This window comes from Helobdella robusta, assembly GCF_000326865.2.
Source record: "Helobdella robusta unplaced genomic scaffold HELROscaffold_82, whole genome shotgun sequence".
NCBI lineage: Eukaryota > Metazoa > Annelida > Clitellata > Rhynchobdellida > Glossiphoniidae > Helobdella > Helobdella robusta.
In genome coordinates, this window is record NW_008705476.1 from 142,613 (window position 1) to 162,164 (window position 19,552).

The 19,552-nt window shown below is 31.2% G+C and overlaps 4 protein-coding genes across 4 annotated transcripts; 3 read left to right on the top strand and 1 right to left on the bottom strand.

Annotated features, from left to right (window-relative positions):
• Positions 1-2,088: 2,088 nt before the first annotated feature.
• On the top strand, positions 2,089-5,299 carry HELRODRAFT_194536 (hypothetical protein; the record flags this gene model as incomplete). Its single annotated transcript, XM_009032511.1, has 8 exons — positions 2,089-2,140; positions 2,373-2,491; positions 2,729-2,892; positions 3,126-3,153; positions 3,575-3,793; positions 3,815-4,058; positions 4,407-4,517; positions 4,756-5,299. 8 exons carry the CDS (start codon positions 2,089-2,091, stop codon positions 4,917-4,919), a joined length of 1,101 nt encoding a protein of 366 aa, XP_009030759.1. The 3' UTR covers positions 4,920-5,299.
• Positions 5,300-6,841: 1,542 nt separating this feature from the next.
• Positions 6,842-10,798, top strand: HELRODRAFT_90393 (hypothetical protein; the record flags this gene model as incomplete). Its single annotated transcript, XM_009032496.1, has 11 exons — positions 6,842-7,103; positions 7,309-7,375; positions 7,664-7,780; positions 8,208-8,298; positions 8,427-8,502; positions 8,687-8,781; positions 9,151-9,280; positions 9,464-9,546; positions 9,911-9,990; positions 10,191-10,281; positions 10,547-10,798. The coding sequence occupies 11 exons, from the start codon at positions 6,842-6,844 to the stop codon at positions 10,796-10,798; spliced, it is 1,344 nt and encodes a 447-aa protein (XP_009030744.1).
• A 1,160-nt stretch (positions 10,799-11,958) lies between these two features.
• HELRODRAFT_182208 (hypothetical protein) lies at positions 11,959-15,368 on the bottom strand (the record flags this gene model as incomplete). The annotated part of the gene is made up of 6 exons (XM_009032512.1): positions 11,959-12,150; positions 12,324-12,398; positions 12,502-12,726; positions 13,222-13,312; positions 14,589-14,795; positions 15,316-15,368. The coding sequence occupies 6 exons, from the start codon at positions 15,366-15,368 to the stop codon at positions 11,959-11,961; spliced, it is 843 nt and encodes a 280-aa protein (XP_009030760.1).
• Positions 15,369-15,621: 253 nt separating this feature from the next.
• Positions 15,622-18,977, top strand: HELRODRAFT_116356 (hypothetical protein; the record flags this gene model as incomplete). Its single annotated transcript, XM_009032513.1, has 4 exons — positions 15,622-15,802; positions 15,828-16,142; positions 16,352-16,842; positions 16,980-18,977. The coding sequence occupies exons 3-4, from the start codon at positions 16,645-16,647 to the stop codon at positions 18,975-18,977; spliced, it is 2,196 nt and encodes a 731-aa protein (XP_009030761.1). The 5' UTR covers positions 15,622-15,802; positions 15,828-16,142; positions 16,352-16,644.
• Positions 18,978-19,552: the final 575 nt, after the last annotated feature.

The following is a 19,552-nucleotide window of genomic DNA, read 5'->3' on the forward strand; positions in this document are numbered from 1 at the left end:
TTACAAAACATGATAATTCTGGTATTTATCAGACTTAAACTGAAAATATTATTCATACAATTATGGTTAAACTAAAATTCCAAATCAATTTAGACATGATTTTAACTACAAAATCTAGTTTAAACTTTAATTAAAACATCATATGAGCATCATCAAGATATTAGTAGTCAAATAAGGTAATTACATTTTAAATTTAAATATTATTAATATGAAAAAAAATTATTACTACTGACACTAATGAAACGATAAAATAAGTTTGAATGACTTGTCTCTACAAACAACAGATAAAAAATGACAATATATATAGCAAAAAATAATAAAAGAGCAAAAATCAAAACATCCATCCATCTATCCCTTAACTTACCTAATGCCCCAATGCCATCAACACCGGAGCAGGCGTGTGTGCTGTTTGGATGAGCATGGGACTTAGAACCCTCGATAAAGGAAGTTGGCCTCTGCCTCCCACTCATATTTATCTAATAACAAGATGGCCAAAACTGGACTAGCAGGGTACAAGGAGAGGAAGATAAAAAAAGAGAGGAGATATATGAAGATTTAACTTATTTTGAATGTTATTGCTATCATTTACAACATTTACAAAAATTTGTTTTATAGTTAATTTATGATTTAATTTTATTTTATTTTAATAAATTCAACTGTTGCCTGGTCGCTATAGTTACCTTTGGGCCACAAACCACTGTATTATTTTTTAAACCAAAATTATAATTTATATAAGCAGTAACCCAATTATTCAGCAAATTTAAAAAGTAATAAAGTTGATGAGTGTGAATCTCATTTGAACAATGAACTGTAGAATGTGGGATGACTACAAATTACTACTCTCTACCTATGACAAACACAATACTGCAATATTTCAACCTTTGAAGAAAAAAAATTACAAACCCATTTAAATCTACACGCACAAATGATAATAAAATTCAAAAATGACGACACTTCACTAAACGCGAGAGTCAGAAACACCTAAATTCAACGGGAATTGGCTACAATTAAGTAAAAAAGATACGAAATAAACAAAATGGTCGACAACAATTAACGAAAATAGCTTGATATTTGTCTTACGTCACCTTAAATTGAGCTAAATAATAATATTATAATTATTTATTTTATTTAAACTCATTTAAACCTTTAGAAAGAAGCCAGTCGTTAGTTACTCTTACAAAAAAAAGTTTTCAATATTTTTGTTTATCATTTTACTTAAAACAGCAATAAATTAGACTAGTCAATTTTTTTACTCTGAAAATTATTCTTTACCTGCCCCCGTATGATTACGTTAATTTTTAGCCTTTTGCTTGAAGCATTAAAATTTCTTATCCAACAGCAAATGGTTTTTGTTCACTCCATTGAATCCACTTAACTAGAGTTCAGTATTCTATGTATATATGGCTTAGTGTATAAAAATCAGTCATATATATATATATATATATATATATATATATATATATATATATATATATATATATTAAACTTTTACTAGCTACTTTTATCAAAAACTTTAAAAATTTTCATTTTTATTTCTTCGCGATATCGATGATGATGATGTGGCCTGACTTATTAAAAAGCATGAAAACAAATTTATAAAATAGGATGGAGAATTTGTAACGGAATCGTTTGAGGGAATGACGTTATGCTAGCGGTATTCGATTCTTTGTGAAATGTATCTCCTCAACTTCCACACCAGGAGAACAAGCTTTTTCAAAATCTGGAAAACTTATAAGCATAAAAAGAAATAAATAGAATGCTGCTATTTTGATATTTCACTATTGGCTGTTCAAAATCAGGCTACTTTGGGCGGTTGGCAACTGTGCTATTGCTTACAACTACAACACACGCTACACACATGCACACACAGATACACACACAGACAGACACACACACGGATAAGTTTTGTGGTGTGTATGACATTTACAGATTGTAATGCGCTAAAAAATCATTTCATTAAAAATATTTTGTTAGATCTACGCCAAGGTTTTGAAACTTAATTTCGCTCGCTTATTTTTCCAAACAAATTTCTGTTTTAAATTTTAATTGCCCTATTTTTCGTGAAATGTTCATCAAATTTTGGTTCTAATGTCTAAGAAGTCGCAGATCGTAAAGCAAGGTTTTGTGAGAAAATACGGAAGTTAGATTTTTTATTTTTATTTTTTATTTTATTTTTGTAAAATTATAAAAAAATAAAAATTCTTACTAAATATTTTTTTAATTGATTAATAGAATTTATAAGTTAAATTTTTATTTTATATTTGTGTATTTGGTCATTTTATTATTTTCACTAAAAATTGTTAAATTATTATATTGTTATAATAAATTATGATAAACTACTAATTGTGCAACTCATATTCATACAAACAAAGGATCACTTGAATCATTAATTACCTCCCCATGGAAAAAGATAAAAATTGAACTAAACAACGAAGGCTACCTCAGCTGGCTCAGAAAAGATGGTAGCATGCATGGGACCATCTGCTTAGCTGTCTGTTTATTCTTTTGTTTCATTAAAATAAAAAACATAAAATTAGAGAAATTTTAAAAATTTTGATCAGGTAATGTAATACGTAATTTGTAAAATATTATTATTAGTTAATATAAATATTAGTTAGTAATATTATTAAATGATTTTATTAGGTAATATTATTATGTGATAATTTATTAATTTATATAATTTGTTTGCTTATTTTAATATAATTTAACATTTTTTAATTTTCTACAGGTGATATACGAGTACTTTACGTTTGGGTCAAGTTGTCGAGCGATGCCATTTAGCCCCACTTTACCTCCGGATGGAAAGCTCGACAACATGTTTGCATTCCCAGAAGAACCAAGCAGAGGGAGCAGAATTCATTTCTTTTTATGCAATGACCATCATGATTTCAGGTTTGGTGTTGTCGTTAAATTTGTTATTTTAATTTTTTGAAATGGGGACTTAGTTATGGGGTGTTTAATTTTGGTTTTTTACAAATTTTTTAAATTAAAATTCATTTTTATGATTTTAATTAATTAATTATTTTATTCATTAAAAAAATTAATGTTTTTTTGTTTAAATTGTCTAAGCTATCAAATGTATTTATTTCTAAATTTTGATTTTAATTATTATTTTTTCTTTAAAGGAAGTGGATCTCTACAATCTATTCATATGTTAGTTTTATAATCTTTTTCTGTTTCTGTCCTTCATCTAACAAGATACACCTAATGGCAACAACTGCCTACATAAATGGCAACAACAACATCATGATGAATGAATTAAAACACCTTTAAAATGAATTAGAACACCTTTAAAATGAATTTAAACACATGTAAAATGAATTAAAACACCTTTAAAATGAATTATAACACCTTTAAAATGAATTAAAATATCTTTAAAATGAATTAAAACATCTTTAAAATGAATTAAAACACTTGTAAAATGAATTAAAACACCTATAAAATGAATAAAACATCTTTAAAATGAATTAAAACACCTAAAAAATGAATTAAAACACCTGTAAAATGAATTAAAACACCTAAAAAATGAATTAAAACACCTGTAAAATGAATCATAATAACCACTTACCTACAGTTTCCAATAAATTCCACCCTGCCAACACCTGCATCAACAACATCAGCAACATTTTCCAAGCAACAGCAACAACAACAACATGGAAACTTTACGAACCGACAGCATTTTATGCCACTTAATCCTTACGCACCTTCACCATTTACATCATTTCCTGTAACTTTTCATGGAAATGGACTGTTGGGTTCTGCTTGCACAGCAGATTCGACCCCAACGTCTCAGCATGAGACTAACTTTTTGCAGCAACCCCCTCAGCATCAACAACAGCAGCAGCAACAGAATTTATTCAAATATCAAGACAAAAATGATGATATTCTTCAACTAGACAGACAACACTATTTGCAATATAATTCTTTCCCATCAATGCAACTATCACAGCAGCAGCAACAGCCACGACAGCAGCAGCAGCAGCACAATTTATATCCACAGCAACCACAATTCTCTTACCAGCAACATCAATTTTATCCTCAACAGCCACAATTACGACGTTAGGGTTTGTTGCTGTTGCTTGCTATCATTGCTGCGCTGATAATTCTTTCAACAACAAAAATTACTATGACAGTAATAGATGACGACGATGACAATGATGATGATAGTAGTGACAACGATGATGATAGTAGTAATGACGATGACGATGATGATGATGGTTGTGATGACGATGATGATTGAGATAGTGATGATGATGATAAGAAGGATTGTTTTGTTGTCTGTTGTTGATTATGACGTTGATAGTGATGATGTGGTCATTATTGGTAATGACGAAAGTGAGTATGATTGGTAATGATGTTAATAACTGTGAAAATAATGATGATATAGACCACAATGATGAATACAGAAACAGGTGATCTTGTAAGTGGCGATGGAAATTTAAGGATGAATGGACAGCAAAAGCAGTCTGCGAACGGCAAAGATAAATTCATTAACAAATTTGGAAAATTTTCTTCCGGTTTGTTTCGACCGAATTTTTTGTGTAAAACATATGTAACATATTCCTCGATGTATTTAATCTATAGAAAAAACATAAGCAACTTTCTATATTCATTCTATGATTACACATTACAATTTAATAACGTTGGTCTAATCCATCCGCGTTTATATCCCAACTTTACAAGATAGGATATCACCATAAGATAAGATTTCACCATAACAATTGAACAGTAATCATAATTCAATTGATTCCTCAGGCGTGTTCAGTGGCGCCTTGATGACAATAGGAAATAAGTCTGGTCACGTGTTTGGTGGCGGGAAATGGGGCGTGACCCGTCCGTGGAATAGAAGAAATAGTTGGACGAGTTGCAGTTCGAGTAATTGGGACTCATTTAGTAGCGGGTCTTGGGGCAGTTTGTGAGGGTTTATGTCATTTAATTCTTTAAAAGTTTCAAGAAGTTCAGTTGCTGACTTGATTTTTTTGCAACTGATTCATGTTTGTTAGCTCCGTTTTTTATCATTGTTTTATTTCTATATTTTTAATTATTACTTTTTTGTTGATATGAACACTCCATCTTTTACGAAGCTAGTCATTTAGTTCATTACTTTTTTGAATGTTTCTTAATTAACACGTAAATGGAATTTAGAAACCAGTATGCTGTTATAGGATGTCGTTATTAGTCATCATCTCTTGGTTACCTCTGTTTAGCATTCCACTATATTCACGTTATTAATGTTAACATTTAAAAATTTTTAATCTACACGGATGTTTTTGGTGAAAATATAAATCGGTAATTTATCAACGAAGTATGTTTTAGATGATTGATTTGCCACCAATAGTGATTACTAATTGCTTGGAATTTCGCAAATTTTTACGACCAAACAAAGTGCCCACCATAGAGTAGTAACTATAATGAACTTTAGTTCCTATGTCTATCCCAACAAAGTCAATTTTTAATTGTGAAGCATAGTAAAGAACATTGATAGTAAAGTAACTTTGCAGGTTCAAACATTGATAAGTTAGGGAATTCGTGATTTTATTTGATTTACGTTTAATGATTAATTTGTTAAGTTCACGATCTAATTAGTTGTTTAGCTCTTTTTAAAAATTCTTTTGGTTTTATCATGCCGAAAGTGCTTTGATGTTTTAAAATTTGAATCGTAGGTGCAAAAATAGTTTTTAAAAATTATTTCAAAATTTAATTCATGACAAATTTAGTGTGACAATTTCGGCTGTCTATGTTAGTCTTTGTAAAGCGTTTTACGATCGCACGTCCATCGCTATATAATTCATAGTTTTTGGTAACTTCCTCATCATTTCACTGCTGATCGATTGTTGTTGGACTCAGCCATTTTCTATTAATTGGTAATTTATTCCGAAAAAGTTTTCCGTAGTTTTAAGCTTCCAGGTCCTGAACGATATTTTTGACAAAAATTAAAAAAGTAATTATTTAACATTATTTAATTTTATTTGGCACTTAAATAAACTTTACATCTTGAATAAGTATTGAATAGAATAATTAATAAAAAAACCTTGAAACGGGTTCTTCTGACGTTTCGCTTCTTGATGTCTTGCTATGATGATAAAACAAAATTAATAAAATGATTAACACAAGATGCCTTATAAAAGAAGAAGATCTCCCAGTCCGGTCTACAGCGGCCACAAAAAGTTTAGGGAATCTCCGAAACGAAGGCCAGAAAAGAGGTATGATGACCGTGACGACGATTATTTTTACCAGGGCGGCAGAGGCTACCGTTATGATGGCAGACATTTCAGGGGCCATCAGTGAGTCGTTTTTCAGTCCTTTAATAACTTATTTAAGCAATTATTTATTATATTAATAATAAAAAATGAAAAATAAGTTTTATTAGTCCCCATCTTAAAAGTTAATATAAAAATTTCAATTGTAAAAAAGTATCTTATTTTTTACAAGATTGAAACGTTTTCTAAATTGAATTTACAATTCTATTATTCTCAAGCTGCTTTCACCAACTCAGTTTGATCGAAAACTTTAATAGACGCAGACGATCCCCGAGCTGTAAAGCACTGACTCCACCACCATCTTCATCTTCGTCGTCATCTTATTGTCGTCGCCGATATGACTACAAGATGGCTAGGAAATACAGAAGATCAGATAGAAGAAAGTGTGAAGATAGGAAGGGTAGGTACTCTAGCAGTAGGAGTAGAAGCAGGAGGGGTAGAAGATCATTTTCATCAAAAAGGGTACACATTTAAACTTTTTTGTTTATTTTATTCACTAAAAATGAAACTGTTTCCTAAATAAGAATTTGTCTTGTTACTGGAGACTTTATGAGTAAACCTTGGTTACTTTAAATTATACGATGTCCCACAAGCAGTCACGTGTCATCAGTAGTCGTAGTAGCAGCAGAAACAGATCAAGCAGTCACTCCTCACGCAGCAGCAGTAGAAATCATAGCAAAAGCTACAAAAACAAAAAAAGAAACCACAGTAGTAGTGGTAGTAGCAGCAGTAGCAGCAGTAGGAGCAGTAGCAGATCTGTTGAAGTTAATAGATCTTCCAGTGTTCCAAATGATAAGGAAGGGCATCTTGTGTGTGTCCCTGGAGATGTGCTGGAATCAAGATGTTAGTTTTCTGCTTGCATTTGAGTGTTTTTTTTAGGGTGAATGTGTAGATAAGGGCTGTTGAATAATCATACATTTGTTAATGCTAGATTTAATAAATTTTTTAAAATTTATTCTGAATTTTTCTTCTGCTTATTTAATTTGTTTATTTAATTTAAAATTTTGTTAAGTTGCAGTTGTGTAAAAAAAATAAAAATTTGTTTCAGATATGGTCCAAAGCATATTGGGGGAAGGAACGTTTGGTCGTGTGGTGCAGTGTGTTGACTTTATGAGGTAATGATGGTGATGCATTTGATGATGATAAGTGTGATGAAGATGATAATAAAGTTTTGTTGGATAGTGATGTTAATGATTAGGATGAAAATGACGATAGAATTAATTTTACCTACAAGTTATAGGCTGGAATGGCAGTATTTTAATCACGTAACCGCCACACCTTGCAATGTTGTGTTAAATGTGGTGTAATATATAAATTTGTGACTATAATGGTAATAAATGATTACAACAATAACGATTTTGGTGGTTATAATAAAAATTGTTAAAAAAAAAAACTTTCTCCAGGAACAATAGCACAGTAGCCATGAAGATAATAAGGAACGTTAAGAAATACAGGGAGGCAGCCAAGCTTGAAATCAACGTTCTCAATAAGATAAACGAGCAAGATCCATATGGAGAACAGTAAGCGTATATTACATTCACCTGTCTGTCTGTCTAGCTGGCTGTCTGACTGTCTCTGTCACGTGTGACTAAGTAGTGATGCTTCGATAGGGATGATTATATATGGTGGTGGTGATGATGAAATGATGATGATAAAGATGGAATGGAATTTATGATAACATAAATAGTGATTATGGGGGAAAAATCAAAGTCAATTCTGGTGGTATGTCAATGATGATATAAATTTCTAAGAGTGAATGTAATACTAATAGCATGAATTGCCGCTGCAAGTCACCAATTATTGCAAGAAAGATGAAGACTTATTCAAAAAATGTTTCAATTGAAAACTAACTTGGATTATTAGTTTCCAATTAATAATTTCATTAACTGATTTACTTGCTAATTAGCAAATTTTACTTATTTTGTTTTACAAATTTAACCTTTGCAGTAGCTGTGTTAAGATGCTTAATTGGTTTGACTATCATGGACACGTCTGTATAACCTTCAACAAATTTGGGGACAGTGTCTTTGATTTTCTGGTAAATATTTAAAAACTAATTTTTTTTTGTTATAATTGTCTTTTAGTTGTTTCTGTTAGTTTTATTTAATGCAATGAAATTTTGGCCAGCTCTAATGGAATTTAATTTTTTTTAATTCTAAAAAATAGAAGAAGAACGAGTTTCAGCCGTTTTGTGTCGATCAAGTTAGACACATTTCATATCAGCTTTGCAAATCCGTTCTGTGTTAGTATTAATTTTGTTATTATTATAATTAATTTCATTTATTCATAAATGATTTATTACATTGTATCTATACCCATCTATGCATATAAGTATACAACATATATCATAAAATACCCCAATACCCACCTATGTGTTTTGTACACTGAACTGTGTACTGTGTACTGTATGATGGTGTACTGTACAGTCTTGCATGAAAACCGACTCACCCATACCGATTTGAAGCCGGAGAATATACTATTTCATAATTCGACCTCTGATGTCATATTCGACAGGATGATGGTAATTATAGTGATAATAATAATAATGATGATAATAATAATAATGATGTTGATGATGTTAAAATAATAACAGTGATGATAGATAAGATGTTATTGTACTGTATTGTATTGATGGATGAGTGTGATTTGTTGTTTCTTTTGTTGAAATTTTTCATTCATTCATTCAATCTCTGGTACATTCATTCATTCATGCATTCACTCATGCATGCATTCAGTCCCTCGTTTTGTGGAATCTACAAATGCTTTTAGTTTATGGTCACAACTGGATATCACTTTCTCTCCTTCCATTATTTACAATCTTCACCAGAGAGCACAAAGATGATGTAAAGTGCACAAAATGAACAAATTATATTTTTAATACACCCTCCAGAACAAATCAATAAATGTAGTTCGTTCGTCAGATATTGAACTCATCGACTTCGGGTCGGCCACATTTGATTACGAGCACCACAGCTCCATTGTTTCCACCAGGCACTATAGAGCACCTGAAGTATTATTAGGTTGGTAGAGTTAGGGAATAATTGATAGATAGGGATGTGTTGTTTTGTATGATTCCAAGTTGTTAAATTATTAAATTGGGAATTTTTTCGTTTTTTTTAATTTTTAGTAATTATATTATCAACATCTACTTTCTTAATATTTGTAATTGTTTCCTGTAAATGAGTTTATTTTCATGTTAATAGAGATAGGTTGGTCACACCCATGTGATGTATGGAGCATTGCGTGTATTATATTTGAACTGTACACTGGAAATACGTTATTTCAGGTTGGCAGTCTTTTTTTCATCATTTAAATCTTATAGCACAAACACTCGAAAAATATAAATAAAATTATTTGAAAGTAAAGATACTAATAGTAATTTGATGTGTAATTATTTATGACTCTTCGAATGTTGGTGAAATGACATCAGATGATCATTTTTTAATTCCTTTTCAGAGTGTATGAATCACAAAGTCTATTAATAATTATTATTTTGATTATTGCTATAATTAGCTTTAAATAACATAACATTGAATAGCTTCTACAATCAAAATGGTGATTCTTCAACAATGTAAATCTATATTTTAAAAAAATTTAAATTTTAAACTCCACAAATGGCAAACTTATTGAAATGTAATGACACATTGCAGACACACGACAACTTGGAGCACATGGCAATGATGGAGAGAATTCTCGGTCCGATACCTTACCATATGATCAAAAAGTCTAAGTATGTAATTTTTCTTATCCAACGTTTTGTCACTTTTTTCAGATAGTTTTTCATTTTTATTTACTCTTATTGAAACTTTTTTTTATTTAAATAGCATAATAGACAAACATGTATTAAAAAGCAAAAAATCTGTATGGTTTTTCATTATTTTTTCCATTCTTTTTATTTATTCTTCCTTTCCTGCTCCTACCATGTAACAGAAAAACGAAATATTTTCATCGCGGCAAGCTTGATTGGAATGATAACACATCGTCTGGTAAATATGTAAAAGAACACTGCAAAGTACTTAAAGTTAGTAATTAATTTTTTTGTTTATAACGTGTTACTAGCTAACTAACTTTATTTGTAGAACCTTCAATCTAGTAGTAGTATATTCATTAACTAGATTAACTATTCAGATGAATACTTAAAATGTATCAGGATTTAAGACTTAAATTTAAATGAATCATCACATACATTTTGAATAGTATTTTTTTATGAACTTATCAATGATATTATCTCGAATTTTTTATGAAATTATTAAAAAAAAATAATATTCTGATTCTCTTTACACCAGAGTTACATGCGAGAACACAGTTTAGATCACGAAGAGCTGTTTGACCTGCTGCTGCTGATGTTCAATTACGACGACAGATATCGCATTGACCTCAGGTCAGCTCTAAGACATCCATTCTTCAGAATGTTCAACTCCAGCCATGCCAACAATAACAATTATTATTATGATAATAATACTAACAATGGCTACGGAGCTGCTGGTGGTGGTGGTGATGATTACGACTGGGATGCTTATTATAGTTTGAGTAGATGATGATGATGATGATGAACAGAAAGATGAAGATTCTTTAAAGATGTAAATAGTAATTTGTTTGTAAAATTTTCTCGTGTGTAAATGATATGGCAGATGATGTGAGTAAATTATTTCTTTGTTAGCGTCAGCAATAATATTGATGTTCGTCATGTTAGACGCTCATTATCACCTGACTGTTGTATAATAATGTGAATCTGCAGTCTTACAATAAAACAATTTAAAATTTCGGATTGTCCATTTAAATTATTAATTTAAATCGCCAAGTGTACATAGCTTAATTTCGTTACCATTGTTGCTATTGCTAATTGCATTTTCTTTCCTCGTGTCTGTATTTGTATCTGTGTGCCTCAACGCATGCTTGTAAGTACGTCTGTATGTTTGTTAGCACTTGATGTTGAATAGTATTTTTTGTTTAACATTTCCTAAGTTACCTAACTTTATATCTAGAAACTAATGATGCAAACGCCTTAGCATGAGTTGTCGTTCATGCAGCATAAGCACATGTAACAGTGTAATGAATGACTGATATCCTGATACCGTTTTAAGATCTAATACTAGTTATTTATTATCTACTCGTTGTTTAACTGCCAAATACCGTTGTGTCCTATACGTTTTTACGAGTCGAGGCAAGCATGCCTGTTTCAAATCATTAACATTTGTTTTTTGTTTAGTTACATCAATAAAAATGTCAGATAAAAGAGAGTTAGAAATTAATTAAGGTTTTAAATCGTTAAACTGTTCAAACCTTCTATGGGCATAGGCGGACAGGTTAGTAATTGTTATATTGTGAGATACAAATTCAGATTACTGTTAAACGTAAGTAGTGAGTAGTAAGACTACATTGAAACTCAATAGCAGTTACTGCATCATACACTGAACGCAATTTAAATCCACCTTAATTTCGTTAGTGAGATTGAAAAGATATCTGAATTTATCAAAAAACTAGTTCTTGAAGTTTATAGTAAACTTTAAATAACAAAATAATATACGCACATCTTAATAATGGAGATTTAGATTAAACTTCTTGTAGGTACTGTGAACATATACAATTCAATGAGTGCATACAATATTTTACATGTAATTATCATAAGGTTGTTTGTAATGTACATTGCTGGGAATATAGAGATATATAAATTAGATATGCATGTACGCAAAAAAGGTTAGGATAGTTTAGTGGAGACAATTTTGTTCTTCCTCAGTGCATCTCTTTCAAGTTTTTTCTGCTGGTGTTCCATTAATTTCCTTTCTCTTTCTGACCTGCGTTTGTCCCTCACTGCATCTCCACTGATGTCTTCCATTGTTTCCTCTGGCCATCCTCCACAATCCACATCCTCCAGGGTCCCCAGGTCATTCTAGTTTGAGTGCATTGAGAATTGAAATTATACTAAGCATACAATTATGTGGAATTTTCACTTGAGATGGTTGTTTGAAATGAGAAAATTTTGATATATATGCTGGTTGTAAATCGTGTTGAATTAGTTGAGTGATAATAGATTTTTATTGTAAGTAATTTTGTATCACTGACTGAAATTGTTGGAATGTCCGAAACCATGGCTAATCTGTTAGAAGGTACATTCTCTTCTTTCTTTCTTACTATAATCTTTAAATAATTTTTTTAATCTATCACACTAAATTATGATAATCTAATAAAATAATTAACCAAAAAAAAAAATTTAGAAACAATAGAGATAAGCACTGAAAACCTTTTGAGTTTTTCTGATTTCTGGCTCAAGCTGTAATTCTTGAAAATAATCAATGTCTATCTCAGGATCACCTGAATCTTTTCTATTTGAACCTTTATTCTGTCCCCCAGTAGATGACAAATGATAGTGAGACCCATTGTGAAAATTGGCTTGAGTTCGGTTTGCTGATGGATTTGTTGAAGTTTTTGCATCAACTCCCCAAACTTCCCATGATTCTAACTCTACCTATTTCAAATAAATTAGTTAAAGTTAATAACAAATTGCTAAGTAGTGAAAATGTCTTCTAAGCTACATACAGTCGATGTCATACAACATCACCACACACACACACCTACACACGAATACACGCACACACAAATACACGCACACACACACACATACATGACACAACACACACATGAAGGTTGTGAGTTATGTTAATTGATTACCATTATTAAGTGTACTTGGAATTGTTAAGTTAACAGTTTAAGACAAATAAAAATGAAACTCATTTCATATTATTTATTAATTTAATTAATCTTTTAAATATAATAAATTACAAGTGATAAATAAATCATTAAGTTGTTAAATTTTAACAACTTACAGAAAAACAAGTTAATTTAACTGTCTTAAATCACATCTGAAACAAATAAAACCGAAAATATACGATCAAAAAGAAGTAATTACAAGAAAAATAAATAAAATACATTAAGAAAATAATTAAATAAATTTGTTACAGACATCATTGGTAGGCACAGGCAGTTGGATATCAGCCGACAAGGATTTCGACGTGCCGTGCATCGGCAATATCGATCCGGAGTTCTTACGATTTCTTTTCAAGTGCAGAAAACACAACAATTTATTAAATAAATAAAATATTTTAGTAAAACAACGAAAAACCTTTCCTAAAATCGACATTTTACAATCCTCACTAAGACGAGATAACTAGACAACAGCAACAATATAAGATTGATCAACCGGTTTCGATTAGGTTGGCCTTACTTACGAAATAGCATGCTATATTAAATATTTATTTGACTTAATATGCCTAAAACAATGTAGTAATTCTATTTAATCTTATTAAATAGAATTATGTATTGTTAAATTATTTTTTTAATTTGAATATAAAAATTGCTTTTGTCCGGTGAAACCTGTTGGCTTTCTGAAGCCATAGGTTGGTTTACTAGGATTGAACTATAGTCACTCTTTTTTTACCATATTCGACCCTGCAAAACTTTTGTTTGCTTATGAAACAAACGACGTAAATAGATAAAAATTGTTATTCGAACAATTATCTTCATTATATTCGATGAATATTTTACATTCTAGTGCTCATAGAAAATGGTTGCTGAAATCATGAGGAACGATCATCACGAGGAGACCACCATCTGAAACGTGCTGACTCCCACCACTGCCCACCTCTCATCATTCTGTAGATAAAATTTTTTTATTAGCGTAGTAGTAAATGGATGTTAGAACGAAGGAACCAACTTTGATTGATAAAGTGAATGAATGAATAAATTAATCAATCAATGAATCAACGAATGAATATAATGAATCAATAAATCAATTAAATAATTTAAAAGATTGAGTGAGAAAATGAATGAATGAGAAAAACAAAAAACAAAGCTAAACCTTACTTCAAAAATCGTAGTTACTGTAATACATTGCACCGACCATCACCATCTGGTCAGCACACAAGATGTCATCCGAACTGCAGAGTGTCAGTCGAACAGCCAACTTCCTACACGACCATCATCATACGTAAATCATCATGAGAGATGAGACCACCATCTGAAACGTGCTCATATTAAGTCAAACTTATATTTAAAATTAGTTGCTTGTTAAAACCTATGCGATTTCGTAAGTAAGCCAACTAACTTTATTCAAATCTGCTAAAGTAATTAGTAGGAGCGGTTTGCTTGGCTTTATCAACCTGGACCCCTATGAGACTCGGTTATGCTCATTAAATATGTACACATACATTCTTACACACGTACATATATGCAAACAAACGTGAAAACAAATTTTTTAATCTGAAATTTTTTTAATCTGAAATTTTTTTAATTGAAAATTTAATTTTGTGGGCGGTTTTTCAAATAACGCACTTGAATCCGCATCCGCTGTATACCGCACAAACAAAATCCGAAAAATCCGCGGAGTTTTGAGAATTTTTTATCCGCAACCGCAGTTCCGGTGCGGTAACTGCAAACCGCAATTCCGGTGCGGTAACTGCGGTTTGAAAGCGCTTTGCGGTTGTCCGCTTTAGGCTGTAATTGGCGAGCATCGACCTCCACAAAACCCGATCTTTAACACTTTGTAGTAGTTGAAATGGGGTGATATTCATCAAATACTAAGTTTATTATTCATTAATAGATTAGAATTTATTGTGAAATGAAAAGAATTTTAATTTATATGACACGTATCTATGAAACGTGTTGTAATTTTCAGGCATTACAAATTATTAGAAAAACAACACAAATCAAAGGATAAGTTTCATTTTTATTAAAATTTAAACCAATTGAAAGCACCGTTAAAATGTTTTAATGATAAATTTTTTCAACATTTTCAATGATTTCAAGGTTCGACGATCTTCAATTCAGTTTTCATTTGTTTTACTCATGACGGCTGCTACATGAAACATATTGAAAATTTGAATTTTTACAAAATACGAAATTACAAAAGTTACAAAAATAATTTTAAATCTTGGAAAAATTCTTAAACGCGTGGCACAAAGTTTACCGAAATAAATAGATAAAATTGATTAAATAAATAAAATAAATCTTTCCTCATCATAATAGCATGTTTAGTTTTGAAGACGTTAACCACTTTTACTGATTTCTCTGAATTTTCTTTCGACCAAGGCGCAATTGAGTACCATTGGCCATTGAATTTGAAGTTACCAGTCTATAGTAAAAAAAAAATTAAATATTTTAAATAATTATAACCACGTATATTGAAATGATTTAAAATTAAAATGAAAAACAACAATAAATAAATTATGTTTTTGCATAATTTGAATTCAAATCTCACCCCAAAGTTGTTATAAGAGCAAATGCATGGTAATTCTATTCTTATGTGTATATGTTGATGTATTTTAATCTAAAAATTCAGCGCTACACAAAATTATTTGTTCACTTCACTTATACCAAAACACTTTAATAACCCATCCATCTGTCAATGCTAATCTTACAGCTTACTATTTATTTATTATTTAGTATTCACATTTTGATCCCAGATAAGTTGGGCTTTTGTTTAATCAATTAATGCATTAATTTTTAATAATTAAATTAGGCTACTAACTACTGCTAATACAACAACATAAATAACTTGTTTTTTAAACAAGTCAACAAATGTTCCTTAAAGCTTAACTTAATTAACCTAACCCTGCCCCTAATTCTCAATTATTACTAAATATAAAATTAGAATTATTTATTATTTTATAAAAATATTTAATTTACCATACTTTTTATTTTTTGAAAATAGCCCAGAACTGCTTTTCCCAAGTCCTTACAAAAAGCAAGCTGATAAGATTAATTAAATATTTTAACTCTTTTTGTATCTTATCTTATCGCTATCTTATCCGGCCTGATTTGTGTTATTTTTAAGTAATTGGAATCGTGCAAGGAAAAAAATATTCCTCCATTCCATTGCTCTAGTTTTCAGTAAGAAGTTATTCATTTTTTATTTGGCTTACTTACATGCTTTGTTGTATATATTATATTATAATACTAATGAATAATAATACAGACATAATTTAAACTTTGTATGTGGCATTGTTTTATCAATTGCAGCATTTCCATAATAATTTAATACCAGCCAAACAAAATTATTAAAATTTTCTTCATTTTAACTTTTCAAGATCCAACGGAATGGTGTGCAAATGTTCAGCTGTTGGCTGTAGGAGTGGTTATAATTCCAGTCGCAAAAGTGATTTAGAGAACAACATCTCGTTTCATTCTTTCCCGTTGACTAACCCAGAACTTTGCAGTAGATGGGTGGCAGCCTGTCGTCGCAAACATTTCCAACCAACCAAATACTCTAAGATTTGCTCCCTGCATTTCCTTCCATCTGATTTTTCTTACTCTTGTTCTGATTCCAACTTATGCCGTAGAAAGAAGAAACATCTCAACGATGATTTGATGAGAAAAAGATTGAAGGCAAATGCAATACCAAGCATTTTTCCAAATGTTTCATCTACTAAATTCAATAAACAGTGTCATGCACACAGGAAAATTCCAATTGATGATGACCACATTCTTTCTGTCATCGAGATCAAACCAACTGAACCAGCCTTCCAGTCGGAGTTTGATGAAAAAATTGAGGAGTGTGATGAAGATGCTAGTGATTGTAAAGATGAGCATGAAGTTTGTATGCCTGCTTTTTGTTCTGTTTTAGCTGAATATTTCCTTAATGGCTGCAACCTCTCCACTCATTATTACATTCTGCCGACTTGATGACATGTTATTTAACATTAAAACCTGAAACTTTATTTGCAGGAAGCTGTAGAAGAAGAGGTGGATAAAAACATCAAAGACAATGAGAAAATGATTATTGCAAATGAATCCATCGAGGTGTTGCGTGACATTCAAAATGATGAAACCTACATAGTCATCAACCCGAAATACACTGATCCTGTCAGCGGTGAAGTCATCATCGAGGTATGCAGAGAAGGAACTATGAAAAATTCAGATGATGCACAACAAGATAAAACTGAAAAATTAAAAGGTTCTTATAAATTATACAAGTGCCCTAGTTGCAACCTGCATTCATACAACACAGAGGACTTATTAATACACAATGTAAAGGAACACATTAAGAAACATGACGTCAGTTCTGATATCAACAACACCTCAACAACCAACAACAGCAGTACAGTTAATGCAGTTGAACAATACTCGTGCAGATCATGCATGCTTTCATTTGTTACAGCTGGAGATCTTAAAACACACAACAAGGTGCATGTTGGGGAGAGACCTTTCAAGTGTTCTGTCTGTGGCAGATCATTCAAGGACAACAATTACTTTCGTCTACACTCAAAAATCCATTCCAAGGATAGAACCTATCCTTGTAGAATCTGTAATGAGCCTATTCAATGGGACCAGTTGAAAGACCACAGGGAAACACATATGAATGAAAGGCCGTTTGAATGCACTGTTTGTAAGAAATCATTCAAATTGCGCCAGCAGTTACGAGCCCACATAAAATTGCATGCACGCGAAAACAGGAGTGTGTGTGAATATTGTTGCAAACTGTTTGCATCAGTTGAGGAATTGAACTCACATGTGGCAAGCCATGTCAAGGATAGGCCATTCAAATGTTCCATTTGTCTTAAGTTACTCAAGTCCAAATTCTCCCTGGAGTATCACATGAAGTGGCACCAGGAGAGAAAGCATCTTGTATGTGCAGTCTGCCACAAGTCATTCACACATCGGCATAAGCTGAAGTCTCACGTGCAAATTCACCAGGAAAAGAGAATCAAGCCTTTTTCCTGCAAGATATGCAACGCATCTTTTGTTTCAAAGGGCAATTTATCAAAACACGAAGAAATACACAACGACATCCTACACACCTGCACTCTCTGTAATAAATCCTTCCAGAAAAAAAGCAATTTGGCCAGTCATATGAAAACCCACTCAGATCAACAGCCTGAAAAACGTCATACGTGCGACAGATGTGGCAAGTCGTTTGGCACGTCCCATATTTTAAAAGTCCACATGAGGATCCACACAGGGGAACGACCTTACACCTGCAAGATTTGTGCTGCCAGGTTCGCTCAAAAATCCACGCTCCGCTTTCACAATAAATCACACGACCTACTACTATTTAAATGTGACACCTGCGATCTTCACTTCAAAAAAGTGTCCTCTCTGGAGAAGCACCGAGTAAAACATACCATGACAAAGTGTAAGATCTGTGAGAGGTCATTTTTGAGCAAGAAGAGTATAAGCAAGCATATGAAACTGCACACTGGCCTATGGATATTCAAATGTACCTTCTGTGATAAATCCTTTGAGGTGAAGAAGTGGCTTCACGAACATTTGAAAGTTCATACATCAAAGAAACAACGCCTCCATAATAATAATAATAATGATGATAATAATAATGACAATAATAATAATAACGATAATAATAATAATGATGATGATGATGATGATGATGATAATAATAATAATAATAATAATAATAATGATAATAATAATGATAATATTAATGATGATAATGATAATAATAATAATAATAATAATAATAATAATAATAATAATAATAATAATAATAATGGTAATAACAATGATACGTTCGCAGTTATCAGTATGGGAGTGATCCTTTATGATGATGCCATTTCTAATGTTGATGACGCCGTTTTTAATGTCGGTGATGTCACCGGTGATGTCACGTCTCGTGTCGATGACGTCATTTCTAACTTTCAGGGCAGCAGTGTCTGTCTGGTTTGTGCTTTGAGATACATTCCTCTTTATGTTGTTTTCAGATTTTAAGATGTTAAAATCAAATAGTTGATTGGTTGATTGATTGGTTGGATGGCTGGTTGATTGATTGGTTGATAGGATAGTTGATTGGTTAATTGATTGGCTGGTTGATTGATCGAATTTATTCTTAATGACATAATTCATATATGTACTTGCAGACACTTCAGCACACGAACGTACATGGATCTGTGCTGGAAGATAGGAAGAACAATGGTGAAGAAAAATCCATTGATGGTGGTGATGGTGATGGGCGAACGGAGAAAATAGTAATGACTCAATGATATTTGGTAGATTAGGGTAATTGAAAGCCGAAATGATATATTTATAATTTTGTTAATTTACCATTATTCATTCAACTCATATATATATATATATATATATATATATATATATATATATATATATATATATATATATATATATATAGGATATAACAATATAATATAATATAGTATAGATGTTATATTTTATATGTATTATTCAGCTGCATTACCGTGTTTAAAATATTTATTTTTTAATATCATTAATAAATAGTGAAGTTAATTAATATATTATATCGTAGAAAATACCATTTCTTATTTGTT